This window comes from Alosa pseudoharengus, unplaced genomic scaffold (assembly GCF_046254945.1).
Source record: "Alosa pseudoharengus isolate Yale_2024_CS ecotype anadromous, Long Island Sound unplaced genomic scaffold, YU_APseudo_1.1 YU_APseudo_1.1_scf_10, whole genome shotgun sequence".
Taxonomy (NCBI): domain Eukaryota; kingdom Metazoa; phylum Chordata; class Actinopteri; order Clupeiformes; family Clupeidae; genus Alosa; species Alosa pseudoharengus.
This window is the reverse complement of record NW_027468565.1, coordinates 4,144,144-4,168,162: the sequence shown is the minus strand read 5'-3', so window position 1 is coordinate 4,168,162 and position 24,019 is coordinate 4,144,144. Positions and strand designations below refer to the sequence as shown.

The window sequence follows — 24,019 nt, the reverse complement described above, 5'->3', positions numbered from 1 at the left end:
TTGCTTAAAAATTACTGCTAATTTGATGCTGTTTAACACGCTTTAAGAACAATTCGCGTTGATTTCTCAATGATCTTCTGCCCGCTCCGCTATGGCTAGTCCTGTACCTGGGCCCTCTCACAGTTTTTAAATGGTCAGTAGTGGGAACTACCGTTGCCTTCATGATTTCCTTTTAAAAGTTTCTTATAAGAAGGAGACATCAATTATCAACAATGACAAGCCAGCTGGAACCTGCCACTCTCTTTCCCTCTCGTGAGCGCAGACGAATTCCCAATTAAATGGATTGCATAATGTTCACGTTAGATCTGCTGCAAAGGAGACAATTACAGTAAGATAGGCTTATCTCTATTTAACATGATGTTTTGACATTGACATTGTAAACGTGCTCTATGGAGAGTGCAGTTTGCAGTAAAGCTAACCAACGTCGTCTCTATCGCAGGAAAAAAATAGCGAGCAGCCTGATAACCAAATTAAATGCTCAGCGGGCCGTATGAAAGTGCTTGGAATCCGGCCCGCGGGCTGCAGTTTGCCCACCCCTGGGTTAGGCTATTTATTTACCACCAAGATTCATTACTGGAAGGCAGCAGGCAGCAGTTTGTAAAGATGTGCAATTTAGGACGGGTCCTATTGAAAGTGAACACCAAGTGCACTCAAACATCGGTTTGTGCAGACTACTTTGAAATATTTAGGCTAATGGTTGCCTACTAACTTTATGTTCATGACTCGCATGCACACCACTGGCATTGACATGGGTCCACAATGATGTGTCCAAATAATTTATCTTTATGGTTTAATCTGACATCAGCGAACTTGCTTCGGACGGTTTGTAGGGTTCTCCGATTTAGCTGTAGTGCAACTGTTCTAATTGCACAAAAGCTAATGTGGAACTACAGTAGGCTATCCTATAGTGTTTGCCAAACATTTTTTGCATTATATCATGAGAAAATGTCACAACACACCACCATAATATTAAACATAAAAGTCACAAAATGTATTTCCCCAATGATGAAAAAACCTCAGTATTTTGAAACATTTTGGATAGTGGAGTTGGAGAGAAACCAAAGAGATTTATGTCTCTTATAATTTATAATCAAAGAGATATATGTCTCTGACCAATTTTTCTATACAATTGTAAGTTTTACAACAGGGTCTCAAACTCAAATAAGCTGGGGGCCACTTCTGCCAATGTCATCTGATTGGAGGGCCACGTCAGTGTTAAAGAATAATTTAAAAAAAGAATGGCTATTTCCTAAAATGCAATGTCACCTGTGCTAGCAACCTTAGCTTATAAATAAAATAATGATAATAAATATTGATACAAATTATAAAAACAAACAAAAAAGCATAAAAACAGGTAGGCATATGTGTGTCTTTCACACCAAATAAAAATATTTTCCTCTCATAACTTTTTTAAACCTGGCAAACTAGGCGTCAGGGTTAAGAAAGCAACACCATTGGATTTTTATATCAAAATTTCAAAAGGCCATGGCTTGAAAGTGGTCAGAGATAAAGTCCTACTGTAAATGTAAAAATCTTTGAGTATAAACAAAAGTTTGTCTAATTTGCCACTGGATGGCAAGCACCTCAAATTATGCACCTTTCAGTAAATACTGGATGAACATATTTGAGCAGGTTTACTTTCTTTTTTGTCATATTACCCACATAACAAATTAACAGGAAAACACCTAAGATGTATACCAACAATAGTAAACTATTACTAAACCACAAGGCCTACAATAAAGTATCCTGGTCAAATCAGTTCCTATCGCGGGTAATTTGAGTACCCAGAAGTTCGCATCATATTGCGGGTGACTTTGTAGTTCTTTAGAGCCCTATTTCTACTAGCCCTGCTTTCTGTAGCCTACCATGTCCATTACGGACACTACAGTGGGTCCCAGTTAAAAATTGACACTTCATTCACGATCATGGTGAATGGTGAAATGTAAGTACAACTGCAGCCGCTTGGGGGCAGCATAGTCCGCTGTGGAGTTCCACGGTCGAACCAGACGGCGCATTCGACAGCAAGGGCTGTGATTGGCCGAGTTTTCAGTGCGTTTCTCTGTGTTTTTAGCAGCCCCTGCAACATGCTAGTCCACTGTAGCCTAAGCCTTGTACATAATGTTAAACATAGTTTTGGATTCAGTGGCAAGATTTCTTGATTGTACAGTGTCTGTCTCTCAGTAATGTTTTAAAATGAGAGCTTCGTCAGCTGGCAGTAGGCTACTTTGTCGGTAGTCATGAGAAGTTCGCTTGCTAACAGAACATAAATATGCTGCCCAGAAACCTTGTGAATAGTTCTGATTTTTTTTACTACACTAACGAGGTTGAAATATAGACTTTGCCTACAGCATCTCCTTAACAGTAATGTTAACAAAATGACAGCATTCATATGACAAAGAAAAACGAATTCGGTCACTCAAGACTGTGCCACAGCAACCAGTGTAGGCTACAGTCCTACCCAATAGGCCTACTCGAAGCAGATAGCGTTGTCTGACGGTCGAGTGGGTTAATGCACGTATTACCAGAACAGGTCTGCAACTTTCAGGCAGTTCTGAGTTCGAATCTAGGCAGGAGCAGAGCCATATAAAGGCCTAGGCCTATTGTTATCATTTTTTGCAAGGTGTTGCTCCTGGCAATACTTGTTTATAAGACGTTTGGTGATTAATTGATAGCTGTTTTTGGGACACGTTAAACGTTCTTTATAATGAGCGCGTCCGGGGAGTAAAACGACTGTTACAACTGTAGGCTACAATGATTGCAATACAAAAATATGCGCGTGTTAGTTTAGTTAGTTTTGTGATGTTTTGGCAAGATTGACCTTGGTTAGACTCTGCATATGTTATTTCTCCGTATGGAAAATAAAGTAAATTTTCGACACACGTCTGTTATTAGTTCAATAACAAGTGTTGCTTGTTAAAACATGTGACTAGTGAAACTCAAATGATTTTAGAAATATTTAGCCAAAGCCAAAAAGTGTTAGAGAAGGAGAGACGCCGGTGCAGCTCAGATGTCTTCTTAATTTTCTTTATTCTTTAGTAAAAGGTGCAGAACATTATTAAACTTTGACTAACGTTTCGATGTTCGTTAGTCAAAAACATCGACACATCGAAATGTTAGTCAAAGTTTAATAATGTTCTGCACCTTTTACTAAAGAATAAAGAAAATTAAGAAGACATCTGAGCTGCACCGGCGTCTCTCCTTCTCTCTAAAATATCCGTCCTGGCCTGGTTGCAACAGATTGTGGCCAAACGACAGAAGCGTGGAGAACCCTCCTTTGTCTACCAGTACAACGAGTCGTTTTAGGCTACAGGCCTTCATAATGGTAGGCTACAGGAAGTGGGGGGAGGGTATGGGATGACCAGAGCCGTCATCTATCGTCTTTCCAGGCACACAGCTTGTTATATAGCCTATCGACTGCCTTAACAGATAGGCTTTGCTCTTGGGTTTGGCCTTACAGCGAACTCAATGCTCTGCTTGCAGTTTGTTAAATAAAGCGATGCAGATTACATTATTTATTTCTGATTAATTGCGTCTTTTGATGTATTTTGCAACATTTGCTTGTTAGGCTGGGCTACTGTCAATGTCCTGTACAGGTCAATGTTCAACAATTGCTGGTGTAGGCCTAGGCTATTAATCAATTAGGGACTGTTCGTTATTTATTTAATTAAGGGGCTACCGGAGGAGTTTTGGGAGCGTTAGTCAAAAAAGACGTGACCCTCCCTCGCCAGCAAGAATTTTTTCTATGACCCTCCAAAGTGATTGAGAAAAAACGCATGACCCTCCCCAGTCCCAACAATTTATTGATGCCTTAGGCTACTGGGTCAATTTGGGAGCTTGCATGCTACGACTCCTTCCTTGAAATGCCCTGAAAAGGCTGTCGTTTGCACAATTTCACAAATAATCACGGGGACCGAAACAAACCTGTCAACTTTTCCCGGGTTTATCGCGTATTTTAACTTTTTCCTCGCTGTCTTAGGAGGAGCTGCAGGGCTGTCGCAAGGGGATGCGAGGCCCTGTGCAAACTTGACAGATGCAAGGCCCTTTTCACTTACGTGCATGAAATCATGCGATGGCTTACTTTACACATAGCCAAGGCTACCGTCGGTGTATTTTAATAGTAGCCTAGTCTAATAAGCTACACCAGCTTGCCTTTAAGAGGGGAAATTCAATTGTATAGCTTATAACATTAGCTGAGTCACATATTTGGCCATATGGTGTTTATCATAGGCTACATCACGAAACCAAATAGTGTAACAAAGGCGAACACTTTAACAGGGGGAATTAATTGGGCATGAATCATTGTGCTGAACGGTATTTGTCAATGAGCAGAAACACACACGACATTCAAACTATTGATAAGATGTACTGGTCTGTATCTATAGGCTAACATTGGACAAACTAGATGTACCGCAGAGCGGTACAAAATATGACCGCCGCCCAGTCCAGCACATTTTTTCCACAAAAAGAAATCACGCTGAAAGGCCTATATGATTCTAACTGTCTCACTAAATTGCATTATCCACACTCAATTCTCACTGGTATCTGCTAGACAACAAGTACCAAAACATGATTAGTTCATAGATTTCACATGTAAAATTCATTTTATACAACCCCACCTCCATCTTGCCTGTTCATAATTATGAGAAATTCTTGATTGTTTGTGTTATGTTTATGTTATGTGTGTGGGTGTGTGTGTGTGAGTGTGAGTGTGAGTGTGAGTGTGAGTGTGAGTGTGTGAGTGTGTGTGTGTGTGTGTGTGTGTGTGTGTGTGTGTGTGTGTGTGTGTGTGTGTGTGTGTGTGTGTGTGTGTGTGTGTGTGTGTGTGTGTGTGTGTGTGTGTGTGTGTGTGTGTGTGTGTGTGTGTGTGCCTGCGTATGTGCCTGTGCAAAGAAGCGTACATATGTCTACTGTGTGAGTATGTGTCATGATTACTGTGAATGTGTGTGTGTGTGTGTATCTGTTTGTGCACATGTGTGCACATGAACTGGGCTAACATGACCCCTGGAGGCAAATATACGGAAAAAATGGTCATCCTAGGCCCTACAGTTCTCAAGATATTCACAGAGAACTGTGTCTGGCCTACCCTCCTTTCGGGGGGTCCAGTCCAGCGGGGGGGCTACAGATCAAAACGAAAAATGACAGTTCCATGCTATCCATGTGGGGGTACATGCCCACCAAGTTTTGTGTACCCCGGTCTTTCAGTGTCCCGGGAATCCTTGTTGGTGTACGTCACTAAATGTACACATAAAATTGTTTTATTGTAAGGCCCCCCATGAACGAAAGTACACAAAACTTGGCATGCATTCGGAGGGTGTCATAATGATCCTACACTTTCAATTTCGTGCAGTTTTGACCATGTCAGCCAGAGATATTGTGATGAAAACACCTAATTTTTTGCTTTTTAATTTTTAACTAGGTGGCGCTATACATGAAATAAGTGGTAATGGGATGGGTTGACATGGCCCCTTGAGATCAACATACAAAAAAAAGGTGGACCTCCTAGGCCCTACGGTTCTCGAGATATTCACAGAAAACTGTCTCCGGCCACCTACAGGCCAGTTGGTGTATAGTAACATAAATGAATTTATTGTGTGGCCCCCCATGAACGGAATTCCACGAAACTTGGCGTGCATTCAGAGGGTGTCATAATGATCCTACACTTCCAATTTCGTGCAGTTTTGACTATGTTAGGTCACAGATACCTGCGATTACAACACCTCATTTTTACTTTTTTGTGTTTAACTAGGTGGCGCTATACATGAAATGAGTGGTTATGGAATGGGTTGACATGGCCCCTTGAGATCAACATACAAAAAAAAAATGGTCCTCCTAAACCTTACGGTTCTCGAGATATTCACAGAAAACTGTGTCTGCCCTACCCGCCTTTCGGGGGGTGCAGTCCAGCGGGGGGGCTACAGATCAAAACGAAAAACGATGGTTCCATGCTATCCATATGGGGTTACATGCCCACCAAGTTTCGTCTACCCCGGTCTTTCAGTGTCCCGGGAATCATTGACAGAAATTTGGACATGCGAAAAAGAAAAAAAAAAAAAAAGAAAAAAAAATAATAATCTGACTAAACCTATATGACCGCCGCTTCGCTGCACGGCGGTCATAATAAATGACACTGACTCGCCATATCCTGACTCAGGAAAAAAAAACATTTTCTTGCTTTGCCGCAAACTCAGCAATGAAATCATAGACCAGTTTGCAGGTAGCCTAACGTCTTTTTCATAGAAGGGAGAGCCCAGTCTCTCCTGTGACATGGAGGTGCGCAAATAGTTTTTAATAGCCTGTTCAATTTCGAAAAGCTTCGTTCACCCGATGCCAGTCACTGATCGCAATTTCAAAGTTCGGAAAGCTTCATCTTTTTAAGTTTTAAGTGCAGTGGCCCCTATCTGCCCCCTTTGGAATTATTGCTGGTGTACAGGTTATATAATCAATTAGCTAAATCATTTGTCCAGCTGTTTAAAAAAATTTTCGTGCTACATTCAAACGCAAAAGGTGCTTTGATATATTTTTCGTTTGAACGTCGGCAAGCAGGCATGCTTTGGTTGCAATGAATGAGGATAATTGCTTTTTTTTGCATTATTTTGAATATGACTCGCTCCAGTCTCAACAGCACATACTTTTTCCACACGCTAAGTTCTAACACACATAGGCCTATCCCCTCTCGCTTTCTCTCTCTCTATCTCTGCACACGGTGCTTTCTTAAAGGAGCTGCACCATTTTACAACAATTGCATCTACATTTTCATATTAGAATGTTTTGTCAAGTGTAAGCTTAAACTACCGTGATCAATTTAAGTTCCCGTGCCCCCGCTGCGTCATGGAAGCAGTAAGTCAGTCGCATCAAAAATAGTAGTGGCACCCAAGTGACACCTTGTGGTTGTTTGTGTCAACTGCAGTTTGTGCCATTTCTGCTGAGAAAATGGGGTGCGTGATTCATGAAGGAACCCGTCCAAACTTAACGGGGACCCACTGTATCATCACGATTACCACTGCAACCTCCAAGCTATGTTGGGCAGAGGATCGAAATAAGCATGGTATGCTTAGTGGACACCGTCGTATACACGCAAAGACGCACCTCCATTCACAGACGCACCGTGACTATCACTGTCAATAGACGATCGATCATATTCTCCTTCAGAATCAGAATAGGTGAATAACATAGCCGACCTAAGACAACATTTGGTGTAGGCCTATTTCTGCTTCAATTTGTGCAAAACTATGGCCTGCATCGATTCCGCGTCATTACAAATGCACGTCGGTCTTTGTGTTTCTCGCGTGTAATACAAGTATTTCCTGAAAACTTTGCGCAGCGATTTTGGGTTTGAATCAAGCTCTGGATGTCTAGCAAATAGTGGAGCAAATGAGATTTGTCACTGTACTTGGATCTATCGTCTATTTTAATCAGTATCGTTGTTTGTCGCAATTAAAAATAGCCTCAAAGGCCGGATTACATTATTATTTTGACATGCGTTGCGGGCCGGAATTGGGCAAGGCCGGGTGTTTGAGACCGCTGTTTTACAGCTTGCGGAAGTAGAAATGTGTGTGTCACGCCATTGACCCAAATATGTATTCGTGTCATGGTAGAATCCCTCATTTTTACGTTTGATTTTTCTACACCTGCCCAAAGGGTGGTTTGTCCTCCCTTACTTCCATTAACCATCATACACAAAGCCAGAACTTTTAATAGGTTAGCCCTCGGTAGTGTTAATTTTGTCACCTATTTTTAATTTAGTCTTAGTCTTAGGGCTCTGTCTCGGCGATCTAAAACGCATGGTCACTGGCGAATAGCTTAGGTGTTTGTCCAGTCCACATTGGAGGTGGTTTTGTTATCAAATGTTATCAAACATCGGACGCCTGGCGCAACAAGGTGGTTCTTATGTTTCTTAATCAGTCATGGGTGTGTTTTAGGCGTAACATCCTTTAAACCAGTGGTCCCCAAACTTTTTCTTCCGAGGGCCAGCTCAAAATGCCTGGCTCTAAGAGAGGGCCAGAGAATCGGAGTATATCAGTAACCATAAATAGCTTAGTGCTGTGAACAGTCTACCTTAGTTGAATATTCCATTACATTTGATCATAGGCTACTGTAATTTAATACCATTGCTAGCTGTGTTTATATTGCTATCATGCCATATCAGTGTCAAATGTAGCTCAAATGAAATATTCAAAATGTGTGAACTCTGAACTCTGTGTCTTTGCATAGCTCAAATTGTGAACAAGCAATATCCTACAAATAATGTAAAGTTCTCAAACTATGAGAGTTTTATGAAGTGCTGGCAAAAACATTAGAAATCACCACTTTCACTCACCTGATGAGAACTTTGTGAATTGTGAATTTGTATGAACATTTGAACGAGTGGATACAAAATAGAAATAATTATCCCAGAAAGTCCCAGAAATATGACTTGAATAGAAGTTAGTTAGCTATTAGCAATTAATTGATAAACTTTTAGAATACTTTGAGCACTGATACAGTCAGCATAGGCCTCTTACATTGTTTGCAAGTAGGCCTACATTTCATTCCGTTTTCGATGGCAAACGCGAAACAGCGGCAAAACAACCACCAGTGGACAAAAAGAGTATTACACGTGTACTGTTAAGACTCGCTATAGAGAATGAATGGGGGAAATTACGGAGGTTATAGTTTGACGATGTCATACTCCCATGCGGGGCAGATGCTATATACCACGGACATGTTTTGGGGGGCCACCCAAAATGAGGTGGCGGGCCATATCCGGCCCGCGGGCCGTAGTTTGGGGACCACTGCTTTAAACCAATGAAAATGACATCTGTCATTCCCTTAAACAGCGAGACTGTATGGAACAAGTATTCCACTAAACCATGTTTTACTAAAACCTACCAGAGTATAGCCTACACGCATCTGCCCTCATCTATCATTTGAACTCATTGGCAAAGTGAAACTAACTTCACCCTGGTGTCATAGTCAACAACAAAACAGTTATACACAGTTACCGTATTTTCCGGACTATAAGTCGCTCCTGAGTATAAGTCGCATCAGTCAAAAAATGCGTCATGAGCAGGAAAAAAACATATATAAGTCGCACCGGACTATAAGTCGCATTTATTTAGAAATGTATTTCACAAAATCCAAAACCAAAAACAGAGACTATGTAAATGGATTATTGAGGCCAAAAAGATTCATGTTAATTAAGACGAAGGAGTGAAGGCAGCCAAGAGGAGGGCAGGAAGGTAATTGCAAAGCAAAAGATCCACTGAAAGAAAATGCCATGTGGTAGACCAAAATGTATCTAAAATGTGGAGAATACAATGCAATCAAGCATTTTGGGCGATGTGGAGTCACAAGCTGGCAGCAGATTAAATGCTCACGAGAGAGAAAAAGATTTTAAGGTTTTTTAAGGTTTTAAAAGGAGGTGACCGAAGCAAGCAGGCGATAGGCCTATAGGCCCGACGGTAATTGTAAAGCAATTTACAAAAGATTCACTGAACAAAAATGCTGATGTGGTACATGAAAATTTAGCTAAAAATGTGGAGAATGCAATGCAATCAAGCATTTTGGACGATGTGGAGAGACAAGCCGGCAGCAGATTAAATGCTGGAGAGAGAGAAAAAGATGCGGTTTTAAAAGGAAGTGCAGACCGAAGCTGCTGCAAGCACGTGATATTTAGAAATATATTTCACAAAATCCAAGACCAAGAACAGACAGACTATGTAACTGGACACATTGAGGCCAAAAATATTGAGAATTCTACAGGGAATGTTACTGAAGACGAATGTTTTATTGTGAGACATAGGCCTACTTTTTGTTTGGAGCGGCATGGGTAGGCTATCAAAAGCAGATGTTCAATTTGAGATTTAATTTACGTTTGGACTGTTTGATTATATTGCTAAATAAAAAAGTGGACTGATGACCACTGAAATCTGTGGGGTATTTAATGGCTTACTATTAAGTTTCATGTAGTGTCGGGATTTCGATTGCCATCCACTTATTGCGAGATAAGGTATCCGCGTTTTCATTCATTCATACGTGTGCTGTGCTGCGAGGGAAACCTTATTCCGTGTAGCCAAAGAGGTCTAAGATAGCCTAAATGTAGTTATTTTTTAAATTATGCATGATTTACTTTTTTTATAAAATTCATAGGCTGATGCCTGGCAGCAACAATTGTGTTTAAATGTAGGTTACTGCTTCAGCCTCTAGCTCAGAAGGGGGCGGCATGCGACTGGTAGTTTGAGAGCAACGTGTTGGAGACTCATGGTGTAGGACAATAACTTTTCATTGGCAACAATACCAACCAACAATATACAATATTGCGAAGAGCTCTTTTATGAGTTAAATTGAAACAAAATTATACTGGCTTTTATTTGTCCAAATCTGAGGTCCGGCTATAAATAGAATCCCGGCCATAATTTGACGATTTAGGTATGCACGTGTGTTTCAGGCATAGTACAAGCATTAATCTCTGACTGAAAGTGCACAGGACATTTGAGAGCGTTCTCTCGCGGCTGTAGACGTAATGTTTCACGTAGGGTTCATGTCAGTTAATATAAATTAACATTTAAAAACATGTTCAATTATATATTTTTTTTCGCAGGACCAGCCAAACTATGAAAAAAAGTGCGACTTATAGTCCGGAAAATACGATAATTACTTTCACTATTGACTGACAGTGGGTTAGCATCGAAAAGATAGCCTGAAAAAAGCAACACTTACCCCAATAATATTCAAATGACTGAATAAAAAACCTAAGGACATTTATCCTGCAGAGGAGTTGCTGCTTACATCTCGTGACAGTGCATCTTCAGCTGTGCTTCATATGCACCTTTCGCTATAGACCAGTTTTTTCTTGGTCAGTGGGGTAATGCTTTTTAGATAGTGTAAGATAGCAATTTTTAGATAATGCTCCAAGACCAGACCTTAGGTTAATTGCCACACCCCTGAGCGCATTGTTCAATGAAAGAGACGCGCATGCTAAAAAAGTGTACGACAGGAATACGCTTTGCGTTGAGTTTTAGATTGTCAAGATAGAGCCCTTTCTCTTGTGGTGAAATGTACCTTTTACTGTAGTCTTTGTCATATGTAAGGGATAATGTATAGAACGCCGGTCATTATTGGGAAAATAAGTCCCGACAGTTCCGCTCTGAAGGGACTTATTTTCTCAATAATGACCGCCGTTATATACATTATCCCGCTTATTACACGGCTACTTGCCAAAACAAAATAATAAACTCCCCACGATATGACTTCAGCCTAGCCTATTTGTTACCGTTCATCGTGGCATTTGCTGAGAAACAAATAGTTCGCAACAACACACGCTGAACTTGAATCAAATATTCTTTAGAACACAGCTGATCAACCGTCTGCTTTCATTTTTGAATTAAGTTCCAGTCCTTCCGTAGTGATATGAAATACCTGAATTGGAAGCACAAACTCCGTTGCCATTGACAGCGGTCATTATTTTTTTCAGAGGTCCTTTCCTCAGAAATAATGACCGCTAGAACTTTGGGAATTATTTCTGATTACCATTTCACTCAAATAGGGTTTCACATATCTCAATTTTTCCCCAATATTTTATGTCCACAGGGCTTCTCGTCAGTTATAATTACCGTTTAGGAGTTGTAATTTTTCCTTACTAAGAATAGGTCTGAAAGGCTTTGTGAATAACTTTTAAGAGAAAACTCCTAGCTAAAATATTTTAGTGCGATTTAGGAGTACTCCTAGTGGTAAGATAAAAGGCTTTGTGAATACGACCCCTGGAGTCTAATTGCTGAAGGGTAGAAGTTGTTGAGGTGCGTCGTTCCAGTCTTCAGAGATCTATAGCATCTTCCAGAGGACAGAAGGTTGGAAGGGATCATGGCTCAGATGTGAGGTGTCCCTGATGATCTTGGTTGCTCGGTTCAATCTGCGTACTGCATACAGATAGTGGACTGACATACTCACATACAGTATAATAGATGGGGCTTTGGTGTTAGGCCACCTTCTCATGTCCACAACCATTTCTAATAGCCTAATAACCGGGATACTAAAGTGCATGTAAACAGTCATTGTGTGACGGTCAATGTTGATATTGTGGCGGGCCGCCACAAGTAAGTAAATGACTGTTTGAAACGTTGAATATCTAACAGGGGAGCAAGGCAACAAGTGCTGTTCGAAACCGATCTAACTATCTTTTCCTGCCTTCTAAGATATCTTACAAAGTCTTATCTTATGAGAAAGCTCTTAGTGAGGCAACAAGGCAGCAACTTTCCCTTTCGAACGGACGCAATGTATGGGAAACACTGATCAGGACGGGTAAGGAAACCGCTATCCAAAAGACCAAAGTTTGACAGATCTTCCTCGCATAGAGAACATTGCTAATGTAGGATTGGACAATAGCAGTCATTATTCGAATCTACTGTGGGAACTTATGTTGAAGCAGAGACTGATCAACAGGATGACATACAGTAAGGCCCTTTCGCACTGTAGGAACTTTATGCAGAGTTCCTTTGCACTAACTATTTGCAGTAACTATTTGAGCTCCTACTTAGGGTAGGGTATTTTCCCTGTGCATAGGAACCATGACTGATGTGCATGGCAAGGCAGCAGAAGCACCATTTTTAAAAAATGTGAAAAAAAATGTATGGCCCCAGCTGTGGCGCAACTGGCTGGGGCACCTGCACCGTACGCTGGCGACCCGGGTTCAATTCCCGCCCCGTGGTCCTTTCCGGATCCCATCCCTGCTCTCTCTCCCATTCGCTTCCTGTCACTCTCCACTGTCATTAAAGGCATAAAAAGCCCAAAAATATATACTTAAAAAAATGTTTTAAAAAATAATTCACCTTCTGTTTAAATTTGCTTACATAAAAACTGCATGAGAAGGCTGCAGAGACTGACTGCGGTCACGCAACAAATGCCTTCTGGATAGATGACAAGAACATGTTAATTATGCTTTCTGATACTATAAGCTTCAATAAACTTCAGTAGCTAGTAACTAAATAGCAATGCTGTCCATTGTTCATATAATAATTGGGCTACTAATGTGTGTGAAGTCAGAGTTCCTACTGTGTGCGATTGCAAGCAGAAAGAAAATCCTAGGAACTGTGTAATTCTAGTTTGCCTCTCCAGTTGAGCAGTGGAGCCCAGAACAGGAGCCATGCCCACAGGAAGCAGAAATAGTGGGCGTGACAGAAATAGTCGTTGACAAATCAACTAATCGAAAAAATAACTGACAGATTAGTCGACAATCAAAATAATTGCATCCCTTATCAACAGTGGATACTTGGGTTGGGCTACATGCTTCATATTTTTTTTTTACAGTTTTTGTGCTGAAACACTTAAACTGACTGCACCTTAATTTCTTCTTACAGAGTGTGCGGGATCCTTCTGGGGCTTCCATTGCCCTTTTCACCGCAAAGTTGCATCACCCGAGCAAAACTGGCAATCATGTTGTGCTTCAGGCACTCTTCTATCTGTTGGACCGAGCAGTAGAAAGGTAAAATATTTTTGTGTGACTGGTTACAAGAGTTTCTTTTGCAGCACTTATGGTAATTACAAACCATGTGGCACCACATTATTCAGCATTATGACAAAATGATTTTGTCTTCTATGTATTACAGCTTTGAGACTCAAAGGAATGGACTGGTCTTTATCTATGACATGGCTGGCTCAAATTATACCAATTTTGAGTTGGACCTTAGTAAAAAGATACTCAACATGTTAAAGGTTAGTTGAATCAGTTACAGTCTTGATAATTAAATAATAAATGGTAAATAATTGATAGCTTTTTTTGCAAAATGTTAAGAAATCAATGAACTGTGAGTGGATTCTTTCATTATTTTAGAAATTAGAGCTTCTGTTGCAATTTGTCTACTGCCTGGTAGTCTCATTTTCTTTATTCACATTGATTGGAATCTATCCCAGCTCAATGGCTTGCTGGTGGCAGAATTTGTATCTTTTCTTAGCAGTCGCAGCTGATGGTTAAAAGAAAATTATTAAGTGCAAAGTTGCAAACCGAACAATGTTGAAGGGGTCTGGGCGTGCCAAACATGCACAGACGGTTTGAATCCACGGGTGTCGTTTGAGATTTCTTTTCTATTAAGCACTTATTCATTTGCTTAAATGGACGAGCTCTCTGCTTCTTAGATATTCACCAAGAAGTGGGGTAAATGCCATTGGTTCCCACAAAACCAATGTCACATTTCTCCCATATAGAATTTGGAAACAAACTCACTTCAGCTTACATCAGACCACTTTGCAACAGTTTCCTCCTGTTGTTATCTAATGTTTTGTAGTCCCTGATGCCTGTCACTCTATAGCCAACTATATGATCAATCACCATGCACTTCTGTGCCATTTAAACAGCAGCGTTTTGTAGGGCAATAGACAGACACACTTGTGTTTCAGACTGTTCAGAAGGTCTTTCACTACATAGTTTTCTGCTTACAAGCAAAACTTCCAATAAAAGCTTACAAAAAGCTTTTTCATCTATTAACGCAATATACAAGCTAACCTCCCTAGCTTTTCTCCTTTGCTAACATGGCAGAAGCAAAAAGGACAATAATTCCTAGAGAGAAGAGAAAAAAAAGCTAAATAACCGATTAATCCAGGTAGTGGTGTTCACTTGGCAGATGCTCTGTGATATTAAGACTGCAAGAAGTTGCTGAGCTCTTCTTCACTTCACTTCACTTGTAAGTAACATTAGCTAGTTTGGTGTGTTTGATTTCCTTGCAGTAGCTTGCTGTTGTAGCTGTTTGTAAGGCTAGTGGCTGTTGGCTGTATCTATACGATTTTAGCTCGCTGGTATTAGGCAGCCTGGATAAGATCCTTGTGAGAGTTGTCATCTGCCTGCTATAGCTACCAAAACTCACCTGGTCAATAGCTTGCTTGCTTATGAGAACTTCCAAGTCTGGTGTTATACTTTGTTATTTTACCTAGCTAGCAATTCACCCAAGTTTATTGCCAGGATTATTCTGTTTCAGGCATTTTGTGCAGCTACGCCAACCTCCTCAGAGGCAATCTTACAATAAAAAAGTAACAACTTTAAGACCTCACAAATTACACTGTACAGTATCTAATTTACTAAATTACAGACATAGTTTTTGATACAGCCTCCAAAGGCTTTTAATTTTATTATTCTTATTCTGATAGTCTGACCATATTAAAGATTAATACAATATGTCTGTTGGCAAATTAAGTATTATTTTCATGAAACAAGTTCATGGAGCTCATCTTTATTCTGGATTAAGTCAAGGTTTATCTATTAATCCAGTTGCACCAAAATATTCAGGCCCACTTTTAAATAATTATTTTATCTAGGTTTTAGTTTTCACAGTAAATGTAGATTCATTTTAATCTTGTTTCACCACTATGTTAAACTCAGACACACATCTGTTTTGAATTCACCTTAAACTGGGGGTAGTTTAAATATCCAAAATGGCATTAGATGTTAAGGCGTTGTTAGACCACACCGCTATGAATACAGTTATAGGAGCTACCCACTATAGAAGCTTTTTTCAGTTTGCACTGTCAATAGGAATGCAGAGGTGATGTAGCACATACAGTACATTAATAGATCACTGACTGATGGAGGACCAGACTTTGTACAATTTGTGTGTCTTTCCCCCCTTAGATTTCGCTATAGACCAGGTTTTTCTTGGTCAGTGGCGTAATGCTTTAGATAATGCGCCAAGACCACACCTTAGGTCGTAAATTGCCACACCCCTGAGCGCATTGTGTAATAAAAGAGAAGGGCGTGGCGAAAAACTCGAGTGTACGATAGGAATACGCTTTGCGTTGGGATAATAATACGCTTTGCGCTGGGTTTTGCGTCGCGAAAATAGGGCCCTATATCTTTTATAATCACATGTAGAGCCATTGGTCTTTCGCTCTCTACGGTTTAGATCAGCTGATTAAAATGTTCACCTAAAGCATGGCTATGCTGCAGTTCCTGTTGTCCAATCAGCTGGTTGGTGGGCTTCCCGTTTTAAAGGATATGGACATAAACTATCTCACATTCCTTATTCGATGCTTCGGTTTCTCCATTAATCATCATTGGCAGGTAGCAGCAGGCACCAAATTTGTCTACGAGGTTGGATGACTCTCAGTTTTGTTGCTACTGTGCATGGAGGACAGACCAATTATGAGTTCTGTCCATCACTGATAGGCTTAGAAGCATTTTCAGCAGTGCAGTACAGTACTGTGATAATACTGATAACCATGGTAATTTTGGTCACTATAATCGTGATGTTACTTTTTCATACTGTTACATCTCCATGTAGCCAGCTACAACATTGCCTACTAAATATTTCTTCCCTCCATTCGATCTCCAAGACAGACTAGCGGTCAATGTGGGCAGCCGTGGCCTACTGGTTAGGGCTTCGGGCTTGTAACCGAAGGGTTGCCGGTTCGATCACCGACCAGTAGGAAAAATGTGTACTGCTCTCCCATGCCCACATCCACGGCTGAAGTGCCCTTGAGCAAGGCACCTAAAACCTCACTGCTCCCCGAGCGCCGCTGTAGCAGGCAGCTCACTGCTCCGGGTTAGTGTGTGCTTCACCTCACTGTGTGTTCACTGTGTGCTGTTTGTGTTTCACTAATTCAAGGATTGGGATAAATGCAGAGACCAAATTTCCCTCACGGGATCAAAAGAGTATATATACTTATACTTACTTATACAATCAATAAGACATCAGTGGTGGGAAGGACAGTCATTTCAATGTGATATTACAAATCTACACATGCTACTACCTCAGTCAGGGAAAATGTGCTTTTGTTAAGAGGAAAGGAATATAAAATGTCTAGCCTAAATGAAAAGGCACATATCAGGAATCAAATAAGATATCAGGTTGGACATTTCATATGATAGCCATAAGACATGAGGGAATGTTTAGACAAAAAATGGAAAAACTCAGAGACCATGGTATCAAGGCGTGAACTGATATGCAATGACCTATAACAGGGATGGGCAACTTTGATGATCGAGAGGGCCACACAATTTTCTTGTCGCTGTCAGAAGGCCAGATGTGACCGCACACGTCCACCACTGGGATATCAGGAATCAGTAAATATATATACAGTAGCCTATGTCTGTACGGTTTATTAAACCAACATGCATTAATTTAATATTTTCTATACTCAAATGCATTTTTAATAGGGATGTAACGATTACCGGTATAATGGTAAACCACGATAAAAATGTTGACGATAACAATTACCGTTTTCATTTCAAATATCATAATTATCACGGTTGATTACCACAGTGTGGAAACTGTGGGTGTGTTCCAAACGGGTAAAGTTGCTGCCTTTTAAGATATCTAACTGGGGAGCAAGGCAGCAAGAGCGGTTCGAAACCGAAAAAACAAATTCTGCTGCCTTTTAAGATATCTTAGAATTCCCAAATAACGGTCATTTTTGAAGGCAGCATCGATGCACACTTCATGCTCCCTCCTACCCATAATCCCTTGCGGCAATGTCTGAAACAGCTGTGAAAGGTAAACAAACATGGCGGATGACATCGGTAATGGCTGCTGAATCTGTTTAAAATGTCATTTGTGTGACCTTATTTTGCTTAGATTTGTAGATAAGAGATGAAAAATCAACAACTTACTATCTGATTATGCCATTGTTGTAACCATTAATAGCGTCTGGTCTGATATATCTGCCGGCCGTAAAACTAATTTATACCGTTAGCCTGCTAGCTTACGTAAGCTAATTTAGTTTAACATCAGGCCTTTGCTAACGTTAAGATGTTAACCAAAGAAGTGTTAACCAAAGATTCTAGAGTGCTACGCTCATTTTTAAAAGATGCATTTAATCCAAAGTCATGTCTAGTGAGACAGCTCTCTATGTAGGGAGGGAGGCAGTAGGCAGCTTTCTCCCGTTTCGAACACACCCTGTGTGTTTAATCCTTCCCAGCTTCATCCAAGCCTGCTTTTGACATACAGTAGGCCTGGTACAATGAAACAAAACTGGCACCCTACTGATTCTGTTGTCTAATTGATGGATTTAACCGCGATTCGGATTAGGCTACACCTGATTTTAAAAGGCGGAACATTTTCACAGCAAAACATGCACTAGATCATGTAGCCACTCTGTCTTTTTATGTTCTCACCCACATTAAATCCATTCCTCTCACGTTATCAAGAGAATACAGTAGCCTTAAGTTTTATTTCAAACACTTAATTTGGTCTCACTCATTGGATCCAAATAACAGAAATATCAAACTCAGAAAAAGTCAGGGTAGGTTAAGGTAAGCTATAAGCACATAAGCAGCTAAACATGACCAAGGAAAAAGTAAACGGGACACTTTTTGAAACTATTTCAGCTTGTCTAGGCCTATCAGTGCTTTCTGAACATATTGAACACACTTCAATATATAAAATACCGCGATAATACCAAAAACCATGATACTTTTGGTCACTATAACCGTGGTTAAATTTCCATACCGTTACATCCCTAATTTTTTTTAATATTGCTTCTATTCACCAATGAACTTGAAATAAACTAAAAAATATTACACATTCACAATAAAAAAATGTTCCACTGTAATGGGTAATAGTGACTTGTAAAAAGGCTCTGTTGTTAGTGTATGTTTACCAGGGTTCCCACTCTAAGTAAATGTGAAATTCCATGACTTCCCTTACAAAAATCCTGAATTTCCATGACCAATCAGAAAATAAAAATGGGCATTGAAAAAACAGGTAGGGCTAACTACAACCACTCAAGCAAGAAGTAGTAATGGAAAAAGCTAATAACTCAATAAACACCAATGCTGCGTGTAAATATACAGTTTGTATTAATGTATTTTAATTCAATTTTAAACTCCTACAACAAAGCTCCCTGATATTCCATGGCTTTGCCCCCCAAATATATAATTCCCTGACGTTCCACGTCTGGAATAAGCTTTATTAAAATGCTTATGGTATTCTTGAAATTCCATTACCCGTTGGAGCCCTGCTTGAGGTCAGCTACGACAGCGGCTCTAGCAGCTCCGATGTAGCCTACTTTTAGTTATCTTCGTGCATGGTGTTGGTGGTGACTTAAGTTGAAATCTTTCACGGCTGATTTCGTTTCTAAGCATAGCCTACTAAACACATAAGTTGAGCAGCTAAAATGTGAGCAACCGGTAGTGAGAAGTGCAATGCTGGTCTGCAGAACACGAGTCTGAACTTCAGGGCTGCTTTGAAACAACTGATTGGTCTGTGTTCAAAAACTCCTGCGGAGCTGGAAGAGTACGCCAACTTGGTGACAGATTATATCAGGTTCTGCATGGACTTGGATGGTGTGTGCCTTCCCGGACCATCCGAACATTTCCCAACCAGAAGGAGGTTAACAACGCTGTTCACCTGAGCCTGAGGGAGCGGACCGCAGCTGTCACAAGTATACACTGACATCTTTAACTTGTCCCTGTCCTGGTGCACAGTGCCTTTGTGTTTCAAAAAAACAACAATAATACCAATGTCAAAGAAAAGTTCTGTTTCTTGCCTTAATGACTACCGGCCCATCGCCCTAGCATCCGTGGTGATGACGTGCCTGGAGAGACTGGTTGCAGCTTACATCAACACACACCTCCCTGCTTTCCTGGATCAACTCCAGTTTGCATACAAGCACAACAGGTCTGTGGATGATGCCATCTCCATCGCCTTGCATACTACTCTAGCTCACCTGGACAAAAATAACACCTACTGTATGTTAGGATGCTGTTCATTGACTATAGCTCTGCCTTTAACACTGTTGTACCATCAAAACTGGTGTTAAAGCTCAGAGACCTGAGTCTGAGCAGCCCCATATGCAGTTGGGTGCTGGACTTCTTGACCAACAGGCCCCAGTTAGTTAAAATAGACAACAAGAAATCATCCACGCTGATCGTCAACACCGGCGTCCTTGAAGGCTGTTGCCTCAGTCCTCTGCTATACAGTCTGTTCACTCATGACTGGCAAGGCAAGAAAACAACAGCATCATCAAATTTGCAGTTGATACTACAGTGATTGGCCTCATTAGCAACAACAATGAGGCCTCCTACAGAAAGGAGCTGAGAGACCTGACTGCCACAACAACAACCTCTCCCTGACCATCAGCAAAACTAAGGAGATAGTCATCAACTAAAGTTGATGTATCCTCAAGAAGGCACAGCAGAGACTGTTCTTTCTCAGGAGGCTAAAGAGCTTTGGGGTGAGAGAACAAAAACCCTGGTGAACTTCTATCGTTGCACTATTGAGAGCGTCCTGACTGGATGCATCACAGTGTGGCTGGGGAACCTGTCTCAGTGTTGTCAAGGACTGTCAGGACTACATCCAAAATCATTGGGGCTGACCTTCCTCAGCTTCAAATGATCTACTCCACACGCTGTCAGAGGAGGGCTAAGTCTATCATCAAGGATGCCAGCCATCCAGCTCACTCCCGCTTCTCTCTGCTTCCCTCTGGCAAGCGCTGCCGGAGCATTACCACCCACCCCACACAATTCAGAGACAGTTTTTTTCCACAAGCTGTCAGAATCCTAAATGTCCCATGTCCAAGAGGTTTTATTTATGCTTTACATGCAAGTATGGTGGTTGTGTATGTGAGTATGTTGTGTGTATATATACTGCTCAAAAAAATGTAGGTAACACTTCAATCATACACTGGATCGGTACTCTGACACTGTTTGGTTCTGAGCACAAGTAAAACTTTTGAGGCTTGCAAAAAATTTAGCAAGAACTGTCAGACATTCTGTGAATGTAGTTTGAGAATGCAGAAAAGGGTGGAAGGTTTAAAAAAATGTGTTTTAACAATTGTGGAAAACTGTAAGTGTTTGAGCAATATATATATATATATATATATAATATATATATATTATATATTATATATTATATATATATATATATGTGTGTGTGTGTGTGTGTGTGTGTGTGTGTGTGTGTGTGTGTGTGTGTGTGTGTGTGTGTGTGTGTGTGTGTGTGTGTGTAAATGTGTGCATGTATGGATAGTTTGGCTGTGTGGTACTGTACAGTCCTTCTTCAACTCCCTTTATTTAAGGTCCCCCCTACTGCCCCCCTGTGTTTATTATGCAACTGTGGCACAAGAATTTTGCTATATTGCAAAGTATATGCGACAATAAAATTTGAAACTGAAACTGAGGAGGACCAAGTAGAAGCCTACTAGGAAGTGTCTGTGGCAGTTTGAGGATAAAAAGGGTGCATTAAAGGGTCAAAATAGTAGCAGCTAGGGTGTAAAGAGTCACCAATACGTACTGGTAGCCGATTTGAACTTTAACGATGCGAGTGCATTGAAAGGCAAATCCCTGGATCGGTTTAAATATACTATGAACTGGTCGATGGCCCGATTTTAAAATGACAAATCAGTGCAGCGGAAGACCTACCGTTACAAATAATACGTTACTTTCAAAATCATAATACCCACCCTGATTCGCTAACACACATCAACAGAGTGTCTAGCCTTCTCCAGCGAGGGTAAATAGCCTCACTGCTACAGTGGCAACAAACTAGTTGTCGAGTTTAGTGAAACACAGCATGGACTAATAGCGTATGTGACGTTAATGTGTTGCAGTATCCTGAATGAAGTCATATATTGCATAAGTTAAGACTAAAAAGAGGAATGAAAATTATCTTTTGGAAATTGATCTTAATTAAAAAATGAGGAAAATCGAACCTTTAAGGACACCAATTTTCTTTGTGAATGAATCGTGTATTGTAAATAAATAAATGTTATTTCTTAAAATACAGTGGAAAGTAAGGAACCCCCTATGTTAAATTCCCATAGAGGCAGTCATATTTTAATTTTTAAAGGCCAGTTATTTCATGGATCCTGATAAAGTTCCCTTGGCCTAACCCTAACCCTTAAAAATTTGGGCATATGATGAGGGAGAGAGAAAACATGGCAGCAGCAGGTTTCGCGGCTTCCATTTGGTGACCACAACCTCCCACCAAGGAAGTAGGTAAACAGGTCCATGTAACACTTATCAGTTCAATTTTCTATTGAAAATTAAAAATTGGAAAATTTGGATTAAATTTTCTAAAATCTTGTTTTTTTGCTCGTCAAATAAATGCATATTCAGGATTTTGGAGTTGTGTCCTGATTCTGTATTTGTGTAACGTTGGATAGAAAATGGATAATTGAAAAATCTGAAAGAACTTTGTTTCTTTTTGTGCCAGGGGCTGCCTGAGAGGGGCAGGGTCCAAGCGCTCGACTCAAATTAAAGCTGATTGGCTGCTGAGGGCCGAGTCCCACTCCTCATGCTTGCATTCAATAGACCTCTGAAGTTCGCCTACAAAAAAGAACCAAAGCTGCCATCTTTGCCCATATAAGGAGATTCGGGTACTAATTGATGCTAACTACCTATGGCAAGTTGCATTGCAAGTTAGCTCTGAGATAGCAAAAATCTAAGTTTGCTGTCTTAACGTACCAAAGATCACAGGAGCCACTCGAAGGCAGAGGACAAAAGTGTGTTGAGTAAAACGTCTGCATTTCAGACTTCTTAGTCCCCGCGAGAGTAACAACAGGTATGATAATTCAAAACCCCCTTGTTATATTCCAATAGGAAAAATCGCAAGATACTGGATCTCAAAGATGGCAGCTTTTTTGTAGGCAAACTTCAGAGGTCTATGGTTATGGGTCGTGTAGAATACAGAGAGTCTGCTCTCTGCTTGAGCATTCAGGCTACTGGCAGAGCATGTAGTACCGTGAAGGAGGGCTGTGATAGATCCTGGTAACAACATGTGGCACGTGTGCGACCGCTGCTAGCCAACTGTGCATTGTCGTAGTATGCTGTGTCATGTTGTGAAGTGTTGTGAAATAGACTTGGTTGTTTATTGGTCACTGTGGGAAATCCCCTACCTACAGAATAAGCAATTTGACCTCTCCTGTGTATATCTGAAAGGGTATATTGAAATTTGTTGGCATAAAATTGCAAATTTGGCAGATGGGGACCATTAAAATTGTTCACAGAGTAGCCACATATGTCTGCAGACATGGATTGTTTCGAACAGCCTTGTGAAAACTTAAATCAGCTATAGCCAATTATGGTAATAAATGGTAAATATTAATAAATGGTAATATTCTGCCTAATTGATAAGTTGCAAGTTTGTTCCTCTGTTTGAGATGTTTCTTCTTGTTTAGGGGGCGTTTCCGGCAAGACTGAAGAAAGTGTTCATTGTTGGGGCACCAGTTTGGTTCCGTGTTCCTTACAACCTATTGAGTCTGCTGTTAAAGGAAAAGCTAAGAGAACGGGTAAGTGCACTCAAAAGGAACAGATGTCCTGTTTTTATGAAGCAACACATTATAAAATATAAGAGAAATTAGGGATCCAAAACCTGCTTGGACCTTTCTATGCCTCTATGACTGCTCTTGGGGACCAGAAAACCTGACCATGATTGCATGCAAAGACAAATATTTTAATGATTGCTGCTATTTAGAATGTATGTTATTGATATATGTGAAGTTTTAGCCAGTACTTCAACAGCTTGTACTTACCTGGGAATATTGGGGCATGTGGCATCATCTGGAGGCACTTCTCTGAATTATATCTTCACAAATGGACACTAGATGAAGTACATGCTATGACGGAAATCCGTCAATTGGGTACCGTAGAGGCCATATTGTAGATCCCAAAAATATGCGCGTCTTCAGGCGCATGTGGTTGGCCTAATAGAAAATAAATAAACTATGGCTTTTATTTTGAAACTTGTCTTCACGGTTCTCATGTCATTCACGCCATTGCCTTGGAGAGTAAAAGTAGCCTTTCATGTGTGAGCGCAGATAGGTGAGTCTGAAATGTCAGCTGGAATAGTGATGTGAGGCGAGGAGATAGATGCCTAGGGATGTCACAGGTGGGCTAGTTGAAGCTTTCAAATTCTGTTAGACAAAGACGTTGGGATTAGCAAAGTAAAGGCATAGGCATTTTCTTCTAATGTTGTTAACATTAGAAGACCGCCAAAAAACGCTAGCGATATTAGACATGAATATAGACATGTCATAACAAGTTAATTCGATGAAGAATATGTGCATATTGAACCATTTAGATCAGCGAAAGGTGAAGCAAATAGGTAGACTTTATCAGTAT

General features: G+C 40.5%; 1 protein-coding gene across 2 annotated transcripts in view; it reads left to right on the top strand.

Annotated features, from left to right (window-relative positions):
• The window catches only part of ptpn9a (protein tyrosine phosphatase non-receptor type 9a), a 74,353-nt gene that overhangs the window by 18,569 nt on the left and 31,765 nt on the right, over positions 1-24,019 (top strand). For both annotated transcript variants that reach the window (XM_076303223.1, XM_076303231.1), the window contains exons 4-6: positions 13,332-13,456; positions 13,581-13,686; positions 23,077-23,187. In XM_076303223.1, coding sequence (XP_076159338.1) covers positions 13,332-13,456; positions 13,581-13,686; positions 23,077-23,187 — 342 coding nt within the window. The remainder of the gene's footprint in view (positions 1-13,331; positions 13,457-13,580; positions 13,687-23,076; positions 23,188-24,019) is intronic.